The 26,918-nt window shown below is 47.3% G+C and overlaps 1 protein-coding gene across 2 annotated transcripts in view; it reads left to right on the top strand.

The window, feature by feature from the left end:
- Positions 1-26,415, top strand: part of WDR3 (WD repeat domain 3) — a 51,498-nt gene extending 25,083 nt beyond the window's left edge. Inside the window, exons 14-27 of one of the 2 annotated variants that reach the window (XM_068266301.1) lie at positions 470-555; positions 1,727-1,868; positions 4,666-4,722; positions 7,176-7,276; positions 10,741-10,852; positions 10,943-11,077; positions 12,392-12,442; positions 12,563-12,628; positions 14,042-14,134; positions 14,350-14,397; positions 15,815-15,858; positions 24,363-24,491; positions 25,288-25,381; positions 26,008-26,415. In XM_068266301.1, coding sequence (XP_068122402.1) covers positions 470-555; positions 1,727-1,868; positions 4,666-4,722; positions 7,176-7,276; positions 10,741-10,852; positions 10,943-11,077; positions 12,392-12,442; positions 12,563-12,628; positions 14,042-14,134; positions 14,350-14,397; positions 15,815-15,858; positions 24,363-24,491; positions 25,288-25,381; positions 26,008-26,163 — 1,314 coding nt within the window. In that variant the 3' untranslated portion in view covers positions 26,164-26,415. Of the gene's footprint in view, positions 1-469; positions 556-1,723; positions 1,869-4,665; positions 4,723-7,175; positions 7,277-10,740; positions 10,853-10,942; positions 11,078-12,391; positions 12,443-12,562; positions 12,629-14,041; positions 14,135-14,349; positions 14,398-15,814; positions 15,859-24,362; positions 24,492-25,287; positions 25,382-26,007 lie in introns of both variants that reach the window. The other variant, XM_068266300.1, reaches the window with a different exon arrangement.
- Positions 26,416-26,918: the final 503 nt, after the last annotated feature.

Raw genomic sequence — 26,918 nt, 5'->3', positions numbered from 1 at the left:
GACCCTCTCCCGTGTCCAGCCAGTCCTGAGACCCTCTCCCGTGTCCAGCCAGTCCTGAGACCCTCTCCCGTGTCCAGCCAGTCCTGAGACCCTCTCCCGTGTCCAGCCAGTCCTGAGACCCTCTCCCGTGTCCAGCCAGTCCTGAGACCCTCTCCCGTGTCCAGCCAGTCCTGAGACCCTCTCCCGTGTCCAGCCAGTCCTGAGACCCTCTCCCGTGTCCAGCCAGTCCTGAGACCCTCTCCCGTGTCCAGCCAGTTTTATTACCTGTATTGTGTTGTGTGTCTTATTGCTTATTACCTGTATTGTTGTATCTATTGTCTATTACCTGTATTGTGCTGTCACCCCTGTTATCATTGTCTGTAATCTTATGTATTGAACAGCGCTGCCCGATATAAATCCAATAAATAATAATATTGTCCCTTTACATCACATGCGGCCGGTGTGTGACCGTCTCTTTTGTGTCCCGCAGCGAGGATTTGCCACCGGTGGCGCAGACAAATCGGTGAAGTTCTGGGAGTTTGAGCTGGTCGGTGACGAGTCGGTGACTCAGGGCAGGTAAGGTGCCGTGTATATGGGGGTGACATCATACCTTCCAATACAAACTATGTTCAGTGGAGACATTACACATTGCAGCAACTTAGTGACCTCTGTATAATGAGGCTAGGTGGGGGTGGGGCTAGTGTCATGTGATTTGTTTGTTTATCTCTCTCCTTCGCCAGTCTAGAGGTCAGGCAGCGTTAATCTTCCACCATGCAAGACCCGCCTCCGCCCAATGTGTCACATGACCCTGCAGTAGATTTAGGCAATGTAAACTGTCTGTGGGATCATAGAATGCACAATCAGAGGATTCCGATAGTGAAAACCGTGACCGGAAACGACATGGAGCTTGGTATTGGGCCAGACCCATGACATTTTTAGCAATTGAAATTGGTTCAAATCCAAACTGTTAAAAAAATTGCATGCAAGTTTGGAGAAATGAGCATCTCCGTTATTATCTGTACCCAAAAGACTTACTGGTGCTAAGTGTCATGAGCAAGTCACGTTGTGTCAGGAGGAAGTCCCATGTTGTCAGAAGATAAGCCTGTAGGGTGATGAGGATACCCCTTAGTGTCAGAAGAAAGGCCTGTAGTATCAGGAGTAAGTCACGTTGTGTCAGGAGAAAGTTCCATAATGTCAGAAGAAAGACCCATAGTGTCAGGAGAAAGGCCTGTGGAGTCAGGAGTAAGGCCCGTAGTGTCAGAAGGAAAGTATCTCCCATGACCTTTTTCAGTGTCTCTGCTGGTTAATCTGTTGGAATATATTATAGATAAAAAGAACTCCCAGCATTCAACTGTTTGGCACTAGGGCCAGTGCTCCTAAAGTATGTGATAACTACAAACCATAACAGCAGAAAAAGTTTTGAAAGTTTGGAATGCAGGATTAGCGTTTTTATCACTTAATACACTCAGACCAGTTGCTGTTGATATTTGATTTTTATGGTGACAATACCGCTTTAATCTCTGGAAGTGCTGATTGCTCAGATGTGCAGTTTTCACAGACGGTGACCTCTGATGTTGTGGTTTATGATCACATGCCCAGCTGCATAAATCTGCATATAATTAGCATAAAATCTACATCACGCTCTGAGTTATTAGCTCCTCCCTGACCCTGCCCCCCAGTAACCCCTCAATGTAGAGGTGGCTGAAGTCGGAGGACTGCCATGACGTGTGTTTCTCTCCCGCAGCAGCCGGCGTCTGTCGGTGAAACAGACACGCGTGTTACAGATGGACGAGGACGTGTTGTGTGTGCGTTACAGTCCGGATAACCGCCTGCTGGCCGTGTCGCTGCTGGACTGCACCGTCAAGATATTCTTCACTGACTCTCTGAAGGTACGGAGGTGGTCTCCGGACAATCCTGTCTCACAGTGTATGTCGTGTTATATGGAGAGTGGATCTCGGCACAATCCGGTCGCACAATGGGGTAGATTCATAAAGCTTTCCCGCATGCGGTAATGCAGAAAACAGCTGACTTTACCGAGCACTTCACAAAATGTCAATTCATGAAAGCTGTTACTGCATGAAAAGCTGACATTCCCGAACAGTGAGGTAAATACCTCCACACATGTCAGTAAATGTCAATTCATAAAGATTAGAGCAGGCGGTAATGGCACGGACAATACCGCCTGCTTTGAAGAGGTGATCAGCGCTGCGTAATATGTTGGCGCTTTATAAATAAAATAAATAGGGGATCGATAAGAGCAATTAATGGAGACAGATCTCCCAGGCAGCAGCGAGAGCGGAACAAACAAGGCTTCCCCTGAATACCCCAGGCTGTGTTTTTAACCTCTTGGGTACCGGCTGTTTCAGATGTTATTTCACATCAGAAAGCCTACATGTGTAAACTTTCTTGAAGTTCTTCTAAGCTGTGGCAATGAAGTAGATTGTTTAGAAAGACTAATAGACAGACTCAGCGCAGATTCAGGACAAACAGAGGCAGTATAACAAAACATGTACATCTAAAGGGATGTCGGGATGCCTCTTTTATTGTAACGCTGTCTCTGCACGGAGAAATGTAACAACTCAGGCAGCTTCTCATGTTACCGCCAGTTTACATGGGTAAATCCACACATTTCTGTCGCAGCTGTAAAGATTTTTATGCATTAGCACACAAAGGTCTAAAATACTGAATGCGGTATTCTCCCGACCAGATTTATTTTTACCGCAAAGCATTTTATGAATTGACCCCAATGTGTGTTGTATGGAGAGGGGACAGTGCGGTCTCAGTGTGTGTCATGTTATATGGAGAGGGGACAGTGCGGTCTCAGTGTGTGTCATGTTATATAGAGAGGGGACAGTGCGGTCTGTGTGTGTCATGTTATATGGAGAGGGGACAGTGCGGTCTCAGTGTGTGTCATGTTATATGGAGAGGGGACAGTGCGGTCTCACAGTGTGTCATGTTATATGGAGAGGGGACAGTGCGGTCTCACAGTGTGTGTTGTGTTACATGGAGAGGGGACAGTGCGGTCTCAGTGTGTGTCATGTTATATGGAGAGGGGACAGTGCGGTCTCAGTGTGTGTTATGTTATATGGAGAGGGGACAGTGCAGTCTCAGTGTGTGTCATGTTATATGGAGAGGGGACAGTGCGGTCTCACAGCGTGTGTCATGTTATATGGAGAGGGGACAGTGCGGTCTCAGTGTGTGTTGTGTTATATGGAGAGGGGACAGTGCGGTCTCAGTGTGTGTCATGTTATATGGAGAGGGGGCAGTGCGGTCTCACAGTGTGTGTCATGTTACATGGAGAGGGTAGGAGTTTGTCGTGTGGCAGCATATCCTGTCCCCGGGTTGTCTCTGTCTTGGTGTAGTGTAGATAAGCCTCGGAAGGAATGCTCTGTATGGTCACATGGACACTGCTGGGCTCCTGTCTGCTTCCAGCTTCAGAGAGATTGTCAGATGGCACTCCCCCAAGGGAGGTTCATAAACTGGGTGCCCTTTGGGGTTATAAAGCCCCCCCTTAACCCCATGTCTATATGGAAGCCTCCATCTTCCCTCCCACATGCTGATGCCCCCCTGGTTACTTGCATGTCCCCAACTGTGCGATGCATGTAGAGACATGCAGGTTGCCCCCCCCCCTTCCAATGGGGGCTTACATATGACACAGGGGGGCTATGAAGGTAAGTAAATCCCTGCTTAATCACTTGAAGTGCACAGTTTACAAACCTCCCTTAAAGTGAACCCCGAGGCGAGAGGGATATGGAGGGTGTTAGATTTGTTCACTTTAACCTCTTCCTGAACCGCCTATCTCCGATTGGCGTCAAGTCCTGGAGGCTAGTTTAGCACGGAACACATGCGCGATCGTTCCCTGCAGAGACGTGGAGCTCTGTGATCAGCCTGCCAGCCGCAATCATGGCTGGCAGACTGATCGCTGTCTGATCTCTGTACAAAGGCAAAACATTTGTTTGCCTTTTTACAGAGCTGCGATCTAGCGCAGTGCTGCACACGGGACAGCCCTGTCACTGAGCTGTCCCTCCGATTGGCTCACAAGCTATGCCCTCTCATAGGATGATCACCGTCCAGGGACAATTTAGGGGGGGGGGAGGGAGTGGGACTATGATTAAAAAAAATTGCAGCAGCAATCAGAGACCACTAAAACAAAGCCCTGTTAGAGACACAAAAAGGAAGATTCATTAGGGTGGTAAGTTGTATGGCTGTGCAACGAGCTGTTAAAGCTGCAGAGTGCTGAATTTGAAAAATCACGTGGTCATTGATGGGGGTTTAAACCTGTGGTCCTCAAGTAATACCAGTTGCCTGGCAGCCTTGCTGGTCTATTTGGCTGCAGTAGTGTTTGACTACCACCAGGAACAAGCATGCAGCTAATCTTGTCAGTTCTGACAATATTGTCAGAAACTGCTGATCTGCTGCATGCTTGTTCAGGGGCTATGGCTGAAAATATTAGAGGCAGAGGATTAGCAGGGCAGCCAGGCAACTGGTATTGCTTGAAAGGAAATAAATATGACAGCCTCCATATCCCTCTCACCACAGGTTCACTTCAAGGGGCGATCCATTTAAAAAATCATAACTTTATGCTGATATCCCTTTAAATATTTGGGGCTCCTGTGATTGGTCTGTTGTTAGTCAGAGCTTCTGTGATTGGTGTATTCTGATCAGTGCTGTCTGTTGTATTTGCAGTTCTTCCTATCCCTATATGGACATAAGCTTCCTGTACTCTGCATGGACATCTCCTATGTAAGTATTGTACCTATAGAGGGCAGACCAGAGGCAGAGTTCATTACTGACCTTATTCTAAAGGAAATAAACTTCCAGCCACACTTGGAACAAGCATGCAGCCAGCAGAGTCGCACCTGGAACAAGCATGCAGCCAGCGGAGTCGCACCTGGAACAAGCATGCAGCCAGCGGAGTCGCACCTGGAACAAGCATGCAGCCAGCGGAGTCGCACCTGGAACAAGCATGCAGCCAGCGGAGTCACACATGGAACAAGCATGCAGCCAGCGGAGTTGCACCTGGAACAAGCATGCAGCCAGCGGAGACACACATGGAGCAAGCATGCAGCCAGCGGAGTCGCACCGGGAGCAAGCATGCAGCCAGCGGAGTCACACCGGGAGCAAGCATGCAGCCAGCGGAGTCACACTGGGAGCAAGCATGCAGCCAGCGGAGTCACACCGGGAGCAAGCATGCAGCCAGCGGAGTCACACCGGGAGCAAGCATGCAGCCAGCGGAGTCACACCGGGAGCAAGCATGCAGCCAGCGGAGTCACACCGGGAGCAAGCATGCAGCCAGCGGAGTCACACCGGGAGCAAGCATGCAGCCAGCGGTGTCACACCTGGAACAAGCATGCAGCCAGCGGTGTCACACCTGGAACAAGCATGCAGCCAGCGGAGTCACACCTGGAACAAGCATGCAGCCAGCGGAGTCACACCTGGAACAAGCATGCAGCCAGCGGAGTCACACCTGGAACAAGCATGCAGCCAGCGGAGTCACACCTGGAACAAGCATGCAGCCAGCGGAGTCACACCTGGAACAAGCATGCAGCCAGCGGAGTCACACCTGGAACAAGCATGCAGCCAGCGGAGTCACACCTGGAACAAGCATGCAGCCAGCGGAGTCACACCTGGAACAAGCATGCAGCCAGCGGAGTCACACCTGGAACAAGCATGCAGCCAGCGGAGTCACACCTGGAACAAGCATGCAGCCAGCGGAGTCACACCTGGAACAAGCATGCAGCCAGCGGAGTCACACCTGGAACAAGCATGCAGCCAGCGGAGTCACACCTGGAACAAGCAGGCAGCCAGCGGAGTCACACCTGGAACAAGCAGGCAGCCAGCGGAGTCGTACCTGGAACAAGCAGGCAGCCAGCGGAGTCGTACCTGGAACAAGCATGCAGCCAGCGGAGTCACACCTGGAACAAGCATGCAGCCAGCGGAGTCGTACCTGGAACAAGCATGCAGCCAGTGGAGTCACACCTGGAACAAGCATGCAGCCAGTGGAGTCACACCTGGAACAAGCATGCAGCCAGCGGAGTCACACCTGGAACAAGCATCCAGCCAGCGGAGTCACACCTGGAACAAGCATGCAGCCAGCAGAGTCACACCGGGAGCAAGCATGCAGCCAGCGGTGTCACACCTGGAACAAGCATGCAGCCAGCGGTGTCACACCTGGAACAAGCATGCAGCCAGCGGAGTCACACCTGGAACAAGCATGCAGCCAGCGGAGTCACACCTGGAACAAGCATGCAGCCAGCGGAGTCACACCGGGAGCAAGCATGCAGCCAGCGGTGTCACACCTGGAACAAGCATGCAGCCAGCGGTGTCACACCTGGAACAAGCATGCAGCCAGCGGAGTCACACCTGGAACAAGCATGCAGCCAGCGGAGTCACACCTGGAACAAGCATGCAGCCAGCGGAGTCACACCTGGAACAAGCATGCAGCCAGCGGAGTCACACCTGGAACAAGCATGCAGCCAGCGGAGTCACACCTGGAACAAGCATGCAGCCAGCGGAGTCACACCTGGAACAAGCATGCAGCCAGCGGAGTCACACCTGGAACAAGCATGCAGCCAGCGGAGTCACACCTGGAACAAGCATGCAGCCAGCGGAGTCACACCTGGAACAAGCATGCAGCCAGTGGAGTTACACCTGGAACAAGCATGCAGCCAGCGGAGTCACACCTGGAACAAGCATGCAGCCAGCGGAGTCACACCTGGAACAAGCATGCAGCCAGCGGAGTCACACCTGGAACAAGCAGGCAGCCAGCGGAGTCACACCTGGAACAAGCAGGCAGCCAGCGGAGTCGTACCTGGAACAAGCAGGCAGCCAGCGGAGTCGTACCTGGAACAAGCATGCAGCCAGCGGAGTCACACCTGGAACAAGCATGCAGCCAGCGGAGTCGTACCTGGAACAAGCATGCAGCCAGTGGAGTCACACCTGGAACAAGCATGCAGCCAGTGGAGTCACACCTGGAACAAGCATGCAGCCAGTCTCCTGATGTGCATGCTGGTTTAGGGGGAACTCTAGTAATAAAGTCAGAGGATAGCAGTGTGTTTAGAAGGGGGTCAGTAATGGCAGCCTACGGTTCTGCTTGTTTTCGGCTTGCTTCGCCACATTTGGGGGATGGGTTTAATTGTCCTGCACTGATTGGCCTTCCTGCTGGGAGCACATGACTGATGATGTCATTTTTACAGGACAGTTCCATCATTGTCACTGGCTCAGCTGACAGGAATATAAAGATCTGGGGACTGGATTTTGGGGACTGTCACCGCTCCCTCTTTGGACACGATGACAGGTGAGCCTAACCAATATGTGTTGCCAGATCCTGCATCCTAAAGGGGCACCCCGCCCAGTAGTGAGGCTCTTCTGCGTGGAGTCTGTCTCCTGGCGTCCTCGGCGTTCACACACAATACTCGAGCTCAAACCCCAATCACCTTGTCACGCCCCCTGCTGGTCAGCCTGCGCAACCTCTGTCTGCTCTGGCACATAGACACTCCGACCTCTAAGATACAATCGATGTGCTAGCCAGCTGAGATTGGGTTTAATAGACAGGTCAGGAGGAGTGTGTACACAGATGCAGTTGCTTCATGCAATACCCAGACTGCTATAAAGGTGACCATACTCTGGTCAGTATGGCTAGAGTATAGATCCCCAATCATTGTCTGATCAGAGAGTGATTGATCTGCTCGATTTCCCTCCACACTGCACAGATTTTCACTCGCGTCCAGCAGAAAATCTGTGTGTTCCTGTCGTGTCCCCAGTTCCCCCAGGCTGTGTAGATCTCACCTGTGTGCCATATGGTCTGTCCCAGTCTCTGCTTCTCCCCCACCGGCTGCTCTGTCTTCTCACTACCTCTCCCCGGGCGTCTCTGTGATGTAATGCAGGGGATAGACACTAGAGGCGCTGTGACCGCTGGTGTGCATTCCCCTGCATTACGTCACAAAGACGCGCAAGAAGAAGGAGGAGCAGTAGGCGGGGACAAGCAGAGACTGTGAATTAGTACCGTGCGGCGGGCAGGTGAGAGTGTCCTTGTCGGGTGCCAAATCTAAGGGCGATAGCAACACACTCATGGGGCCTGATTCACAAAGCGGTGCTAACAGTTAGCACCCTGGTGAAAAGCCCTTTATCACACCTAAACTCAGTTTAGGCATGATAAGTTTAGGTGTGATAAGTTTAGGCATGATAAGTTTAGGTGTGATAAGTTTAGGCATGATAAGTTTAAGCGCCAACTGCGTTAGCACCGCAGTGCACAGCTGATCAAAAGTTTTACGCTAGCAAAGTCTGGTGCACTTCGCATAGAGTTTAATGGCGCTGCTTTGCGTGCGGGACTTTGCACGCTATCTACACTTATCTAAACTTATCATGCCTAAACTTATCACACCTAAACTTATCATGCCTAAACTTATCACACCTAAACTGGCTTTTCACCAGAGTGGTGCAATGGTTATCATGCCTAAAGTCTCTAACTGGGTTAGCACCGCTTTGTGAATCGAGCCCATGATCCGCTGCCTATTGTCCAAAATGTTACACCTGGACTGATTGGCCCAATCGAGCAATTTTCAGCTGAAATAGGTCGATTGGTGAAATGTTGCACCGATTTCTCACCAATTCAAATAGAATAATCGCATCAGCCGAATATTGATGGAAGAAATAGTTGAGTGTATGGCCTGCTTAAAGTGGATCTGAGATAAACCTACTCATTGCATAATTGTGTTCCTTTCATATAGTTTATAGGGCATTCCTCCTTTTTTGTTTTAATACCCTAATTCCCTATAAACTAAACAAGCCTCGCCCACAGCTTTTTAGAGTGCCTTTGCACTGTAGCAAGGGCTTATGGGAGCTCAGTGTGGGCAGGAGGAGGAGGTGTTACTAGCCAGAGATTTCAGAGGCAGAGGGGAGGAGGAGAGGGGAGTGGAGTTTTCACAGTCTGAGGGGAGGAAATGCAGATAAGCTTGCCTCTGTGTAATGTGACAAACAGAACATGGCTGCTGTCGTATCACAGAAAGAAATAATCATATTCTGTTGAAGCTGTTTTCAGCTAGATTTGCTGTGTAAACCATCTAAACTTTAGATAAGATATATAGACAAGTTACTTGTTATAGTTATTCATCTTGGATCCGCTTTAAAGGATACCTTTAAGGAAAAAAAAATTAAAAACAGGGCATGTGTAGTGGGCTCTCCTCATGCCCACCGCTCCCTCCGTTCTCCACAGTCGAGGCGGGGACTGTGCCCACTACACATGCCCCGTCTTTTTTTTTTTTTTTTTTCTTGCACCGCGATCCTCTACTTCCTTGGGGGGGGGGGGGGTGAAGACTGCTCAAGTAAATCTTATATGTAACAAAATGAAGAGTTGAAAGCTAACTGCAATAAAATAAGACAAAAGTCTGAGTGTGTGGAAGTTTGAGTCCTTCTTTGTGGAAGTACAGGTACTCAGTTCTTAGCAATTAGAAGCCCAGCATTAAAGCGGATCCGAAAAGAAAAACTAACTCTAACAAGTAGCTTGTCTATATATCTTATCTAAAGTTTAGATAGTTTACACAGCAAATCTAGCTGCAAACAGCTTCAATAGTTTGATTATTTATTCCTGTGATACAATGAGGGCAGCCATGTTCTGTTTGTCACATTGTCACAGGCTGAGGGCTGGAGATGCTATCAGCTTGCCTGTGTGTAAATTCAGTCCCCTCTCCTCCTCCCCTCTGCCTCTGAAATCAGTGGCTATTAACCTCCTCCTCCTGCCCAGACTGAGCTCCCATAAGCCCTTGCTACAGTGCCAAGGCACAAAATGAGCTGTGAGCGAGGCTTGTTTAGTTTATAGGGAATTCGAGTAATAAAACAAAACAAAATAGTATTTGAATGCCCTATAAACTATATGAAAGGAACACAATTACGCAATGAGTAAAAGTTTATCTCTGATCCACTTTAAAGAGAATCTGTATTGTTAAAATCGCACAAAAGTAAACATACCAGTGCGTTAGGGGACATCTCCTATTACCCTCTGACACAATTTCGCTGCTCCTCGCCGCATTAAAAGTGGTTAAAAACAGTTTTAAAAAGTTTGTTTATAAACAAACAAAATGGCCACCAAAACAGGAAGTAGGTTGATGTACAGTATGTCCACACATAGAAAATACATTCATACACAAGCAGGCTGTATACACCCTTCCTTTTTAATCTCAAGAGATCATTTGTGTGTTTCTTTCCCTCTGCAGAATCTCATGCACTGAAGTTTCAGGCTGCTTGTTTCTTCCTGCAAACAGCTTTGCCCTTGTCTGAATTTCCTCAGTATGTGAAAGCCCAGCCAGCTCAAAGGACGATTTATCCAGCTTGTAAAAGATAAGAGAGAAGAGAGAAGCTGCACTAATCTAAATATCACACAGGCAGTGTGCATAGAGGGGCCTGGAAGGGGGAGTTCATAGCAGAACCACAACACTGAAGAACTTGGCAGCCTTCCAGACACAGGCTGACAAGTCTGACAAGGGAAAGATACATTGATTTATTACAGAGACTGTGATAGCAGAAAGTGCTGCAGTAAGCCAGAACACATTAGAATAGCTTTTGGAACTTGTAGGATGATAAAAAACAGGATGCAATTTTTGTTACGGAGTCTCTTTAAGAGTCCTCCAGCTGGCCCCTCGGGTGTTGCATTCAGAGATCCCATTTGTGGAATCCCTGAAATACAGAGGAGACTGTTGGATGGTGTATCTCTGTAACGTTCGTTGTGGGGGTTGAAGTCACCCTTGTGCCCCCTTCTCTCGGCAGTGTGATGTTCCTGCAGTTTGTGGCGCGGACGCACTTGTTCTTCAGCGCGGGTAAGGACCGGAAGCTGAAGCAGTGGGACGCTGATCATTTTCAGCAGATCCAGACTCTGGAGGTAGGTGGCCCTGGAACTGGCATGTACCATATTGGATCCAGTGTGTCGCCCAATAATGACACAAACCCCCTCTGTCTTCCCCTCTCTCAGGGTCACCATGGCGAGGTGTGGTGTTTGGCTGTCAGTCCTAATGGCGACCATGTTGTCTCCTCATCACATGACAAGTCCCTCCGGCTGTGGGAGAGAACCAGGGAGCCGCTCATCCTGGAGGAGGAACAGGAAATGGTAAAACTGGAAATGAGGGTGCCGGGGTATCAGTAAGGCAAAGCCTGGGATTAGGATGAGGGGGCAGGGGGAGGCTTGTGTGGTGCATGGGTTGAAGGGGTAAGGCCTGTGTGATGGGTGTGGTGCATGGGATGAAGTGGGGGCAGGATGAGGCCTGTCTGGTAGGTGTTGTGCACACGATGGAGAGGTGAGGTCTGTGAGGAGCATTTGGGGTACAAGGATGAGTTGGGGTAGGATGAGGTCTGTGGAGAGGGTTTGGGGTACAGGGATGGGATGAGTGTAAGGTGAGGTCTGTGGGGAGGGTTTGGGGTACAAGGATGAGGTCTGTGGAGAGGGTTTGGTGTACAGGGATGAGGTGAGGTCTATGTGGAGGTTTTGAGATACAGGAATGAGGTGGGGGTTTGGTGAGATCTGTGGAGAGGGTTTGGGGTACAGGGATGGGGTTGAGGTCTGTGTGGAGGTTTTGAGATACAGAAATGAGGTGGGGGTTTGGTGATATCTGTGGAAAGGGTTTGGGGTACAGGGGTGAGGTCTGTGCATTTGGAGTACAGGTCAGACTGTGAAGTGACCAGAGGGTAGGGAAAGAAATAGAGAGCGCTCCGTAGTGCATTAAATGGGGTATGCTACTTTGCACATATAAAATTGATCACACTCACATTTAGTAGATAAATCTGTTGCTGCGCCTCAAAAACGGGGGGCGCAACCGGTTTCGGCGTTAGTCCACGCCTTCCTCAGGACCTGAGGAAGGTGTGGACTAACGCCGAAACCGGTAGTGACGGCAGTGGCTGCGCCCCCCCCCTGCCCCAGACGGACGCTCTCTCGCTTTTCATCCGCACCTCCAGCCCTGGCCAGGCTGTTCCAGGTTTTAGGCGACCCACTGGAGGACGTTTTTGAGGCACAGCAACAGATTTATCTACTAAATGTGAGTGTGATCAATTTTATATGTGCAAAGTAGCATACCCCATTTAATGCACTACGGAGCGCTCTCTATTTCTCTCCCTACCCTCTTGTTTTTACAGACACTGGCACCAACCAGTTAAGAGAGAGCAGCACCGAGTGCATTTATAAAGGGCCAGTGCTATTTGTTTGAGCACAAGTTTTTTCTCTTTTTCTTGTGAAGTGACCAGTATGGGGGTAGAAGACCTCTGCGGCGAGTTTGGGCCACACTGATGAAGGTGTGTAGTCAGCATGATGCATGATTGGGGCAGGGTGGGGTGAGGGACAGTAGTGCTGGAAGCTGTGGAATGTGTCGCCAATGCTGTTGGGATGTTTAGAGACACAGGAGTCCTCTCACGTCTCGCTTCTCTCTTCCAGCAACGTGAGGCGGAGTTTGAGGAAAGTGTCGGCAAAGGAGACCAGCCTGTGGTGAGTAGTGCTGTGTTGGCTGAACTCCCAGCATGCCTTGCAGCCCGCAGTGTCAGGTGACCCGTGAGATCCCGGAGGTGTCCGCTCCTCAGTCTAGTCATGGTGTCTTTGTCTCTGCAGGTAGCCGGAGAGAAAGAGGGAGAAACGGGTCTGGCTGGGAAGAAGACCATCGAGACTGTGAAAGCTGTAAGTACAACCCTGGTTTCCCTGATTACCAAGTGCTTCATTATCTGCTTCCACCAGGGCCTCTGCACACTGGCAGACGATCCCATCCACCATCCATTACTTGTGATCTTCCAGATATCGCTGTAAGCGGGGTCTGTCCCCCTGTAAAGAGAACCTGTCACTTGTGGCAATTCTGCCAATGATAATACTCTGCTCCTCTTACTGCTGTAATGGTGCGTACACATGCGTGATTACTTCAAACGACGAGTCGTCAGACCCGCCCGCGGAGCGGCCGTTCTGCTGACAGTTTCCGCGTATGTACAGTCTGTCGGCAGGCTGATGAGGCTGGTTTTGATCGATCCGCCGAGCGGATCAGTCAAGACCAGCCTTATCAGCCAGCCAACAGACTGTACACACTCAGAAACTGCCGGCAGACTCAGAACGGCCACCCCGCGAGCGGGTCTGACAACCCGTCGTTTGAAGTAATCACGCGTGTGTTACTTAGGCCGGGACAGAACAACTGAAAGCAATAGACTTTCTCTGTGCTGAGTGATATGATCTCTACACTGCTTGGCTCAGATACTGGAGGGAGCAGCTGTAGATTGCAGTTTGCTTTGCAGTGGATATTGCAATCACATTGCACAGTGTGGTGCGGTTACTTGTCATGTGAGTTGGCATTGGAGGTCGCTGTCACGTGACTTGGTGTTGGAGGCTGCTGTCATGTGACTTGGTGTTGGAGGACGTTGTCGTCTGACTGACTGGGGGGGTTGGAGGCCGATTTAGCGTGAAAAGGGTGTTAGGGGCCGCTGTCATGTTACTGGGGGGATTAGGGCCACTGTGATGTGGCTGTGGGGGGGTTGGAGGCCATCGTCTCATGACTGGGGCGGGGGGTGAGTTGAAGGCCCCGTCACATGACTGGGGAGATTGGATACGAGCGCTGTAATAACAATGCAGGAGATTTGGGTGCAGCCGGCGCCACCATAGGCTGTAATAGGAATTACAGCCATAGCCGTGCACAGTGAGTAACTTCGGTGCTGTCAGAAGACGGAGCTGATTTTAATTTTAAAACACAATAATTTGGCCTCCAGCAATCGCTGGAAGCCGAATGACATCATTCCCCTCCATCCACGTGGACCTGGAGGGGGAATAGTACTTAACGCCGCCGGATTTGTGCAGAAGCAGGATCAGCCATATACCGGCTGTTTCCTGCGCCCAAGTCTCCCACGCCGATATCTCATATATATATGGTTGGAGGCCGCTTTCGCATGATGGGGTTGTTTTGTGCCACTGTCATCTTACTGGGGGAATTAGGGCCACTGTGACGCGGGAGGGGTTGGAGGCGGCTATCACCTGACTTTGGGTTGGAGGTCACGTGACCTCCGTCTGCAGATTGTTGAGGCAGAATCTCACCAGCACCTGATGTCTCTCTTTCAGACTGAGCGCATTATGGAGGCCATCGAGCTGCACCGAGAGGAAAGCGCCAAACTGGAGGAGCACCGTGCACTGTGCCGAACCGCCGGCAAAGAGGTGACTGTCATCTGTAGAGCCAGGTTTATTTGCAGACTGGGGTTTTCAGCCTGATCTCGGCTCTCTTGCTCTATTTTTTTTTTGGGGGGGGGGGGGGGGGGCAGTATGAGGAGGTTGATTCTTTTGATGCAGAGTGGGAGGGGCACAGTGATAGGTCACATGGTATATTGCACCCCGATTTTCCTGCTAACAAATATTATCTTTTGCACACACAGCTCCCACGGAAGCTGCACCCCATCCTCCAGGCCTACGGGAATATCTCGGTAAGACGGAATCTGCCTGTGTATTGTAATAATGTTCCAGGGTGGGAGAGGGGAGGGAAAGCCAGCTCAGGCTCCGCCCTCTGCTTGTGGGGCCGGATATAAACAAAAACCCACCGAAAGCAGTTTTTAATTACCTGTTCACTAGGTGAACACAAGGCGGCATAATTTTCTACTCTCCATTGGGCTTTCCTATTACAACTCATATTTGAAAATGGACAGTTTGAAAGTGTATTTATTGGGACAGATTTGATTGCTGCACAACAGGGGAGGGGGGCCATGCGGTGTTTGTTGCAGTTTGGTTGCTATGGGTTACAGCACTGCATCACTGCAATATAGATTCAGCCAAAACTTAATTTTTTGTCCAGAGTGAAGGAAGAGTTTGTGTAGAGTTTAAAGCTGTCACAGCTGGCCCAGCTTCCATACACTTCCTGTCATGTGACTAAGATGAACAGTGAGGCTAAAGGTGGCCACACACCGTACAATTTTTTATATATCTGTTCAATTTAAGCATTGCAATCAATTTTTCTGACAGTAACATTTCAAAAATATGAGCAATGTACCACACACGTATGTTCAATTTTCGCCCAATCATGATAAAAAGGATTGGAAACTCTGAGAAAATTGCTAGGGTGTGTATATTAATAAATTGGCAATCCAACACACACCATACAATCTTTAGCGAGATTGAAGAAAAATATCTGTATTCCGGATCGATAAAAATGGAAGAAAACTGGAAATCCGATCGGATTTTTCAGTCGAATTAAAAAAAAAAAAGCTGTCGATTTTTTTCGGGAGATCCGATTGTTTTTATCGAATTGCTGTAAAATCGGATCATTTTATTGTATCGTGTGTGGCCACCTTAAAAGAGTGCACTAGGCAGAATCGCTAGCGATGCAGAAAACGCATGGAAATCTGCAGAAATGTGCAATGCAGAAAACGCATGGAAATCTGCAGAAATGTGCAATGCAGAAAACGCATGTTTTCCAGCACAGAGTGCGCTCCAGCCTCAGCCCTGCGACCCGCCTGCAGCGTTTGTATTTTGAAAAACGCTCTCATTTACTCGAATGAGAATCACAGCAAAACGAACGATTTTGGCACAATTTTGAAAGGTTGAGATGATTTTGCTGCGATTCTCATTGAAGTGAATGGGAAAACTCAATCACTGGACAAAACGCTGCAGGTGTATCACCGACCTTACCCTGAAGAAACAGTAATCAGAGTACAGGAGGTGGAATTAGCGAGGGCTGAACCAGAACTGCCACGGGGCCAGTGATCAGTAGTTGTCAGGGAGTTTGTATTCAATCACCCACTTCACTTAACTGTAATGTTCACCTCTAGTGGAGATATCAGTAAAATATCATATCACTTCCATTATTTACTAACCTCTCTGATATTATCTGACCGTCTTCCCCCGCAGTCCTCCGAATACGTCCTGGATGTGATGAAGAAAGTGAGGTCCAGGTATGTGTCTGACCAGCTGGCTGTGTGTGTGTACACGTTATATAAATGTGTGTATTCTACCTGTGCACTTTACTAACCGCATTATACTAATACTGGGCAGGGCCTCCCTTTATTAGGAACACTATACTAATACTGGATCGGGCCTCCCTTTATTAGGAACACTATACTAATACTGGATCGGGCCTCCCTTTATTAGGAACACTATACTAATACTGGGCAGGGTCTCCCTTTATTAGGAACACCATACTAATACTGGGTAGGGCCTCCCTTTATTAGGAACACCATACTAATACTGGGCAGGGCCTCCCTTTATTAGGAACACTATACTAATACTGGGCAGGGCCTCCCTTTATTAGGAACACTATACTAATACTGGGTCGGGCCTCCCTTTATTAGGAACACTATACTAATACTGGGTAGGGTCTCCCTTTATTAGGAACACTATACTAATACTGGGCAGGGTCTCCCTTTATTAGGAACACCATACTAATACTGGGTAGGGCCTCCCTTTATTAGGAACACTATACTAATACTGGGTAGGGCCTCCCTTTATTAGGAACACTATACTAATACTGGGTAGGGCCTCCCTTTATTAGGACCACTATACTAATACTGGGCAGGTTCTCCCTTTATTAGGAACACTATACTAATACTGGGTAGGGTCTCCCTTTATTAGGAACACTATACTAATACTGGGCAGGGTCTCCCTTTATTAGGAACACTATACTAATACTGGGTAGGGCCTCCCTTTATTAGGACCACTATACTAATACTGGGCAGGTTCTCCCTTTATTAGGAACACTATACTAATACTGGGTAGGGTCTCCCTTTATTAGGAACACTATACTAATACTGGGTAGGGCCTCCCTTTATTAGGACCACTATACTAATACTGGGCAGGTTCTCCCTTTATTAGGAACACTATACTAATACTGGGTAGGGCCTCCCTTTATTAGGACCACTATACTAATACTGGGTAGGGCCTCCCTTTATTAGGAACACTATACTAATACTGGGTAGAGTCTCCTTTTATTAGGAACACTATACTAATACTGGGTAGAGTCTCCTTTTATTAGGAACACTATACTAATACTGGATCGGGCCTCCCTTTATTAGGAACACTATACTAATACTGGGTCGGGCCTCCCTTTATTAGGAACACTATACTAATACTGGGCAGAGTCTCCCTTTATTAGGAACACCATACTAATACTGGGTAAGGCCTCCCTTTATTAGGAACACCATACTAATACTGGGCAGGGCCTCCCTTTATTAGGAACACTATACTAATACTGGATCGGGCCTCCCTTTATTAGGAACACTATACTAATACTGGGTAGTGTCTCCTTTTATTAGGAACACTATACTAATACTGGGTAAGGTCTCCCTTTATTAGGAACACTATACTAATACTGGGTCGGGCCTCCCTTTATTAGGAACACTATACTAATACTGGGTAGGGTCTCCCTTTATTAGGAACACTATACTAATACTGGGCAGGGTCTCCCTTTATTAGGAACACCATACTAATACTGGGTAGGGCCTCCCTTTATTAGGAACACTATACTAATACTGGGTAGGGCCTCCCTTTATTAGGAACACTATACTAATACTGGGTAGGGCCTCCCTTTATTAGGAACACTATACTAATACTGGGTAGGGTCTCCCTTTATTAGGAACACTATACTAATACTGGGCAGGGTCTCCCTTTATTAGGAACACCATACTAATACTGGGTAGGGCCTCCCTTTATTAGGAACACTATACTAATACTGGGTAGGGCCTCCCTTTATTAGGACCACTATACTAATACTGGGCAGGTTCTCCCTTTATTAGGAACACTATACTAATACTGGGCAGGGTCTCCCTTTATTAGGAACACTATACTAATACTGGGTAGGGCCTCTCTTTATTAGGACCACTATACTAATACTGGGTAGGGCCTCCCTTTATTAGGAACACTATACTAATACTGGGCATGGTCTCCCTTTATTAGGAACACTATACTAATACTGGGCATGGTCTCCCTTTATTAGGAACACTATACTAATACTGGGTAGGGCCTCCCTTTATTAGGACCACTATACTAATACTGGGCAGGTTCTTCCTTTATTAGGAACACTATACTAATACTGGGTAGGGCCTCCCTTTATTAGGACCACTATACTAATACTGGGCAGGGTCTCCCTTTATTAGGAACACTATACTAATACTGGGGAGGGTCTCCCTGTATTAGGAACACTATACTAATACTGGGCAGGGTCTCCCTGTATTAGGACCACTATACTAATAATGGGCAGGGTCTCCCTTAATTAGGACCACTATACTAATACTGGGTAGCGCCTCCCTTTATTAGGAACATGTGGGTTTGATATGGCTGTGTAAAACTTAAAGCTATAGGCTTGGTATATACCAGCGGTTCTGGATGCTTGCTTGGCTTACCAAGGGGGAAAAGGGATAATTTGCATATTTAGTAGTAGTGCATTGTGGGTAACCACAAATGTTCATTGTAACTGAATTATTGCAAATTTCCTTCTGTTTTAAGAAGGCAATTACACCAAGCATTGCTTTTTTAGTAAGAGGGCTTTTTGGTCCCTTTTATCCCCCTACACATTCCTAGTAGTTTGGGTCACCCTGAGCTGCTTGGTTACTCTGTTTATTAGGAACACTATACTAATACTGGGTAGAGTCTCCTTTTATTAGGAACACTATACTAATACTGGGCAACATCTCCCTTTATTAGGAACACTATACTAATACTGGGCAGGGCCTCCCTTTATTAGGAACACTTTACTAATACTGGGCAGGGCCTCCCTTTATTAGGAACACTATACTAATACTGGGCAGGGCCTCCCTTTATTAGGAACACTATACTAATACTGGGTAGGGCCTCCCTTTATTAGGAACGCTATACTAATACTGGGTAGGGTCTCCCTTTATTAGGAACACTATACTAATACAGGGCAGGGCCTCCCTTTATTAGGGACACTATACTAATACTGGGTATAGCCTCCCTTTATTAGGAACACTATACTAATACTGGGTAGGGCCTTCCTTTATTAGGAACACTATACTAATACTGAGTAGGGCCTCCCTTTATTAGGAACACTATACTAATACTGGGTAGAGTATCCTTTTATTAGAAACACTATACTAATACTGGGTAGGGCCTCCCTTTATTAGGAACACTATACTAATACTGGGCAGGGCCTCCCTTTATTAGGGACACTATACTAATACTGGGCAGGGTCTCCCTTTATTAGGAACACTATACTAATACTGGGCAGGGCCTCCCTTTATTAGGAACACTATGCTAATACTGGGCAGGACCTCCCTTTATTAGGAACACTATACTAATATTGGGTAGGGCCTCCCTTTATTAGGAACACTATACTAATACTGGGCAGGGCCTCCCTTTATTAGGAACACTATACTAATACTGGGTAGGGCCTCCCTTTATTAGGAACACTATACTAATACAGGGCAGGGCCTCCCTTTATTAGGGACACTATACTAATACTGGGTATAGCCTCCCTTTATTAGGAACACTATACTAATACTGGGTAGGGCCTTCCTTTATTAGGAACACTATACTAATACTGAGTAGGGCCTCCCTTTATTAGGAACACTATACTAATACTGGGTAGAGTATCCTTTTATTAGAAACACTATACTAATACTGGGTAGGGCCTCCCTTTATTAGGAACACTATACTAATACTGGGTAGGGCCTTCCTTTATTAGGAACACTATACTAATACTGGGCAGGGCCTCCCTTTATTAGGACCACTATACTAATACTGGGCAGGGCCTCCCTTTATTAGGAACACTATACTAATACAGGGTAGGGCCTCCCTTTATTAGGAACACTATACTAATACTGGGCAGGACCTCCCTTTATTAGGAACACTATACTAATATTGGGTAGGGCCTCCCTTTATTAGGAACACTATACTAATACTGGGCAGGGCCTCTCTTTATTAGGAACACTATACTAATACTGGGTAGGGCCTCCCTTTATTAGGAACACTATACTAATACTGGGTAGGGCTTCCCTTTATTAGGAACACTATACTAATACTGGGTAGGGTCTCATTTTATTATGAACACTATACTAATACTGGGCAGGGCCTCCCTTTATTAGGAACACTATGCTAATACTGGGCAGGGTCTCCCTTTATTAGGAACACTATACTAATACTGGGCAGGGTCTCCCTTTATTAGGAACACTATACTAATACTGGGTAGGGTCTCCCTTTATTAGGAACACTATACTAATACTGGGTAGGGTCTCCCTTTATTAGGAACACTATACTAATACTGGGCAGAGCCTCCCTTTATTAGGAACACTATACTAATACTGGGCAGGGCCTCCCTTTATTAGGACCACTATACTAATACTGGGTAGGGCCTCCCTTTATTAGGAACACTATACTAATACTGGGCAGGGTCTCCCTTTATTAGGAGCACTATACTAATACTGGGTAGGGCCTCCCTTTATTAGGAACACTATACTAATACTGGGTAGGGTCTCCCTTTATTAGGAGCACTATACTAATACTGGGCAGGGTCTCCCTTTATTAGGAACACTATACTAATACTGGGTAGGGTATCCCTTTATTAGGAACACTATACTAATACTGGGCAGGGTCTCCCTTTATTAGGAACACTATACTAATACTGGGTAGGGTCTCCCTTTATTAGGAACACTATACTAATACTGGGTAGGGTCTCCCTTTATTAGGAACACTATACTAATACTGGGCAGGGTCTCCCTTTATTAGGAACACTATACTAATACTGGGTAGGGTCTCCCTTTATTAGGAACACTATACTAATACTGGGCAGGGTCTCCCTTTATTAGGAACACTATACTAATACTGGGTATGGCCTCCCTTTATTAGGAACACTATACTAATACTGGGCAGGGTCTCCCTTTATTAGGAACACTATACTAATACTGGGTAGGGTCTCCCTTTATTAGGAACACTATACTAATACTGGGTAGGGCCTCCCTTTATTAGGAACACTATACTAATACTGGGCAGGGTCTCCCTTTATTAGGAACACTATACTAATACTGGGTAGGGCCTCCCTTTATTAGGAACACTATACTAATACTGGGTGGGGTCTCCCTTTATTAGGAACACTATACTAATACTGGGTGGGGTCTCCCTTTATTAGGAACACTATACTAATACTGGGTGGGGTCTCCCTTTATTAGGAACACTATACTAATACTGGGCAGGGTCTCCCTTTATTAGGAACACTATACTAATACTGGGCAGGGCCTCCCTTTATTAGGAACACTATACTAATACTGGGCAGGGCCTCCCTTTATTAGGAACACTATACTAATACTGGGTAGTGTCTCCTTTTATTAGGACCACTATACTAATACTGGGTAGGGCCTCCCTTTATTAGGAACACTATACTAATACTGGGTAGGGCCTCCCTTTATTAGGAACACTATACTAATACTGGGCAGGGTCTCCCTTTATTAGGAACACTATACTAATACTGGGTAGGGCCTCCCTTTATTAGGAACACTATACTAATACTGGGTAGGGCCTCCCTTTATTAGGAACACTATACTAATACTGGGTAGAGTCTCCCTTTATTAGGACCACTATACTAATACTGGGTAGGGCCTCCCTTTATTAGGAACACTATACTAATACTGGGTAGAGTCTCCTTTTATTAGGAACACTATACTAATACTGGGTAGTGTCTCCTTTTATTAGGAACACTATACTAATACTGGGAAGGGTCTCCCTTTATTAGGAACACTATACTAATACTGGGTAGGGTCTCCCTTTATTAGGAACACTATACTAATACTGGGTAGGGCCTCCCTTTATTAGGAACACTATACTAATACTGGGTAGGGCCTCCCTTTATTAGGAACACTATACTAATACTGGGCAGGGTCTCCCTTTATTAGGAACACTATACTAATACTGGGTAGGGCCTCCCTTTATTAGGAACACTATACTAATACTGGGTAGGGCCTCCCTTTATTAGGAACACTATACTAATACTGGGTAGGGCCTCCCTTTATTAGGAACACTATACTAATACTGGGTAGAGTCTCCTTTTATTAGGAACACTATACTAATACTGGGTAGAGTCTCCTTTTATTAGGAGCACTATACTAATACTGGACAGGGCCTCATTAGGAACACTATACTAATACTGGGTAGGGCCTCCCTTTATTAGGAACACTATACTAATACTGGGAAGGGTCTCCCTTTATTAGGAACACTATACTAATACTGGGTAGGGCCTCCCTTTATTAGGAACACTATACTAATACTGGGTAGGGTCTCCCTTTATTAGGAACACTATACTAATACTGGGCAGGGCCTCCCTTTATTAGGAACACTATACTAATACTGGGTAGGGTCTCCCTTTATTAGGAACACTATACTAATACTGGGTAGGGTCTCCCTTTATTAGGAACACTATACTAATACTGGGCAGGGCCTCCCTTTATTAGGAACACCATACTAATACTGGGCAGGGCCTCCTTTTATTAGGAACACTATACTAATACTGGGTAGAGTCTCCTTTTATTAGGAACACTATACTAATACTGGGTAGAGTCTCCTTTTATTAGGAGCACTATACTAATACTGGACAGGGCCTCCCTTTATTAGGAACACTATACTAATACTGGGTAGGGCCTCCCTTTATTAGGAACACTATACTAATACTGGGAAGGGTCTCCCTTTATTAGGAACACTATACTAATACTGGGCAGGGCCTTCCTTTATTAGGAACACTATACTAATACTGGACAGGGCCTCCCTTTATTAGGAACACTATACTAATACTGGGTAGGGTCTCCCTTTATTAGGAACACTATACTAATACTGGGTGGGGCCTCCCTTTATTAGGAACACTATACTAATACTGGGTAGGGCCTCCCTTTATTAGGAACACTATACTAATACTGGGTAGGGCCTCCCTTTATTAGGAACACTATACTAATACTGGGTAGAGTCTCCCTTTATTAGGGCCACTATACTAATACTGGGTAGGGCCTCCCTTTATTAGGAACACTATACTAATACTGGGTAGGGTCTCCCTTTATTAGGAACACTATACTAATACTGGGCAGGGCCTCCCTTTATTAGGAACACTATACTAATACTGGGTAGGGCCTCCCTTTATTAGGAACTCTATACTAATACTGGGTAGAGTCTCCTTTTATTAGGAACACTATACTAATACTGGGCAGGGCCTCCCTTTATTAGGAACACTATACTAATACTGGGCAGGTTCTCCCTTTATTAGGAACACTATACTAATACTGAGTAGGGTCTCCCTTTATTAGGAACACTATACTAATACTGGGCAGGGCCTCCCTTTATTAGGAACACTATACTAATACTGGGTAGGGCCTCCCTTTATTAGGAACACTATACTAATACTGGGCAGGGCCTCCCTTTATTAGGAACACTATACTAATACTGGGCAATGTCTCCCTTTATTAGGAACACTATACTAATACTGGGCAGGGCCTCCCTTTATTAGGAACACTATACTAATACTGGGCAGGGCCTCCCTTTATTAGGAACACTATACTAATACTGGGCAGGGCCTCCCTTTATTAGGAACACTATACTAATACTGGGCAGGGTCTCCCTTTATTAGGAACTCTATACTAATACTGGGTAGAGTCTCCTTTTATTAGGAACACTATACTAATATTGGGTAGGGTCTCCCTTTATTAGGACCACTATACTAATACTGGGTAGGGCCTCCCTTTATTAGGAACACTATACTAATACTGGGTAGAGTCTCCTTTTATTAGGAACACTATACTAATATTGGGTAGGGTCTCCCTTTATTAGGACCACTATACTAATACTGGGTAGGGTCTCCCTTTATTAGGAACACTATACTAATACTGGGTAGGGTCTCCCTTTATTAGGACCACTATACTAATACTGGGTAGGGTCTCCCTTTATTAGGACCACTATACTAATACTGGGTAGGGTCTCCCTTTATTAGGAACACTATACTAATACTGGGCAGGGCCTCCCTTTATTAGGAACACTATACTAATACTGGGTAGAGTCTCCTTTTATTAGGAACACTATACTAATACTGGGCAGGGCCTCCCTTTATTAGGAACACTATACTAATACTGGGTAGAGTCTCCTTTTATTAGGAACACTATACTAATACTGGGCAGGGCCTCCCTTTATTAGGAACACTATACTAATACTGGGCAGGTTCTCCATTTATTAGAAGCTGAGGATAATTTTTGTAGTGGGGAGAGGTTTTTTGGGGGGAAGGGCGTGATATTTGTAGTTGGGGGAAGGGTGATATTTGCAGTTGGTAGCTGCCATATTTGAAGTTGGGGGCAGGGTGTTACCGTGGATTGTGGGGGGAGGGGGTATTTTCAGTTGGGGGGGTTGTTGTGGGAGGAGGGGATAATTGGTTCATCACATAAGTAATTCCCCCCCCCCCCCCCCCCTCCCCATTTTGTTGCAGCGAGTTGGAGGAGTCTCTGCTGGTTCTGCCGTTCTCTTACATTCCAGATCTGCTGACGCTCTTCCGGGACTATATCCAGTGCAGCCAGGAGGTGGAGCTAATCTGCCGCTGCCTCTTCTTCCTGCTCAGGTCAGTGGGCGGTGCTTCCTGTATCAGTAATTTCTTTATCAGTGGGTGGTTCTTCCTGTGTCAGTAATTTCATCAGTGGGCGGTGCTTTTTGTGTCAAGTTATTTCAACATAAGAGTGCTGTGCTTCCTTTGTCAGCTTTTCATCAGTAGGCAGTGCTTCCTGTGTCACTTATTTCATTAGTGGGCGGTGCTTCCTGTGTCAGTAATTTCATCATTAGTGGGCGGTGCTTTTTGTGTCAGTTATTTCATCATCAGTGGGTGGTGCTTTTTGTGTCAGTTATTTAATCAGTGGGCGTTGCTTCCTGTGTCATATCATTTCACAGCCTAGTAAAGCTGCAGGCCAGGTTTAGGTTTATAAGTATTTACCGAAACATTTAATGAATTCAGTTGACTTTTTTTTGTTCATGTTTTTTTGCCTTTTCAAAGTGTAAGATTATAAATACTTGCTGCAGCAGTTTACAGATGCTCATCTCCTCCTCAGCTGCTGCTGACTCCCGATCACCGTGACACACGCCCCCTTTGGTCACATGGTCATGCTGTGGGGTGTGTGATTGCTCCTTCAGCTGCAGACGCCCCCTGCTGACTGACAGGCCTTTATAGCTTTCAGCATCTAGTTGGAGGTGTGGCCTCAGGCTGGGTGAGGAGTGCACAGGCAGCTGGAGGCTGAGGAGGATTATAGTGGCTTCTGTATATAATGCATATAATTGTCCCTGTCTGTAGCCAGGAGGATACATGCCGGTCTGTATAGTATAGTGGCTGCTGTATATAACAGCTCCTATCTATTCCCTGTCTCCAGGATACATTTCGGCCAGATCACCAGTAATCAGATGCTCCTTGGGGTCATCGAGGACCTGAAAAACTGCACAATCTCCAAAGTGGCAGAAGCTCGGGTAAGAACCCCCCCCCCCCCCAACCTGCATGATGGTTCTGTCCACCTCTCCCAAAACAAACAAAAACCCTGCATGATGGTTCTATCTATCCCCCACTGTGTCCTCACAATCCCCCCTATGTCTAGCTGAAATTCTCCCGCCCTTTTTCACCCTGGGAGGGTCCCTGCTGTGTCCTCACACCCCTCCCTCTCTGCCCTCACACCCCTCCCTCTCTGCCCTCACTCCCCTCCCTCTCTGCCCTCACTCCCCTCCCTCTCTGCCCTCACACCCCTCCCTCTCTGCCCTCACACCCCTCCCTCACAACCCTCCCTCTCTGCCCTCACAACCCTCCCTCTCTGCCCTCACAACCCTCCCTCTCTGCCCTCACAACCCTCCCTCTCTGCCATCACAACCCTCCCTCTCTGCCCTCACAACCCTCCCTCTCTGCCATCACAATCCTCCCTCTCTGCCCTCACAACCCTCCCTCTCTGCCCTCACAACCCTCCCTCTCTGCCCTCACAATCCTCCCTCTCTGCCCTCACAATCCTCCCTCTCTGCCCTCACAATCCTCCCTCACATCCCTCCCTCTCTGCCCTCACAATCCTCCCTCTCTGCCCTCACAATCCTCCCTCTCTGCTGTCTTACAGGATGTAATGGGAGTAAACATGGCTGCCCTGCAGTTCCTGAAGAGAGAGATTGAGGCCAAGGAGGAAGTTCTGTTCTTTGCTGACGCCACAGAGCGCTTTGAGGAGAAGAAGAGGAAAAGGAAGAAAAAGGAGAAGCTTCTGCTGACTGTAGTCTGATCAACCCCACATAAACATAGTACCCGGCTCCTCCCCAGAAATCCACCCCTAATGGAAACTTCTAATATGGAGCCGTGTGATTGGTCCGGACTCTTTGTGATGGAGATAAATGATCCATAGTCCTCTGAGGACGTTCACTTTTGGATTGTACCATTTATACACACTGTATGGCTGGACTTTGGATGGCCTGTGTGTTCTGTACGGCGCCCCCCAATGGAGAACATTTATTTTAATAAATATTTTATAAATGTGTGCTTTACAATAATGTTATTTTATCGTCTGTGTCAGCGCTGACTGCCTGGAGAGGAGGAGGAGACTGAAGACTCAGAAACATTAACCATCCACACCCCTATTACTTCTCACATTTCCCCGCTCCATACTGTGCAGTCACATGACACACATCACACCCCTATTACTTCTCACATTCCCCGCCCCATACTGTGCAGTCACATGACACACATCACACCCCTATTACTCCTCACATTCCCCGCTCCATACTGTGCAGTCACATGACACACATCACACCCCCTGCTCCACACTGTGCAGTCACATGACACACATCACACCCCTATTACTCCTCACATTCCCCGCTCCACACTGTGCAGTCACATGACACACATCACATCCCTATTACTCCTCACATTCCCCGCCCATACTGTGCAGTCACATGACGCACATCACACCCCTATTACTTCTCACATTCCCCGCCCCATACTGTGCAGTCACATGACACACATCACACCCCTATTACTCCT

Source organism: Hyperolius riggenbachi, chromosome 2 (assembly GCF_040937935.1).
Source record: "Hyperolius riggenbachi isolate aHypRig1 chromosome 2, aHypRig1.pri, whole genome shotgun sequence".
NCBI classification, from domain to species: Eukaryota; Metazoa; Chordata; class Amphibia; order Anura; family Hyperoliidae; genus Hyperolius; species Hyperolius riggenbachi.
The sequence above is the reverse complement of the archived record's forward strand: the minus strand, read 5'-3'. Positions and strand labels throughout refer to the sequence as shown.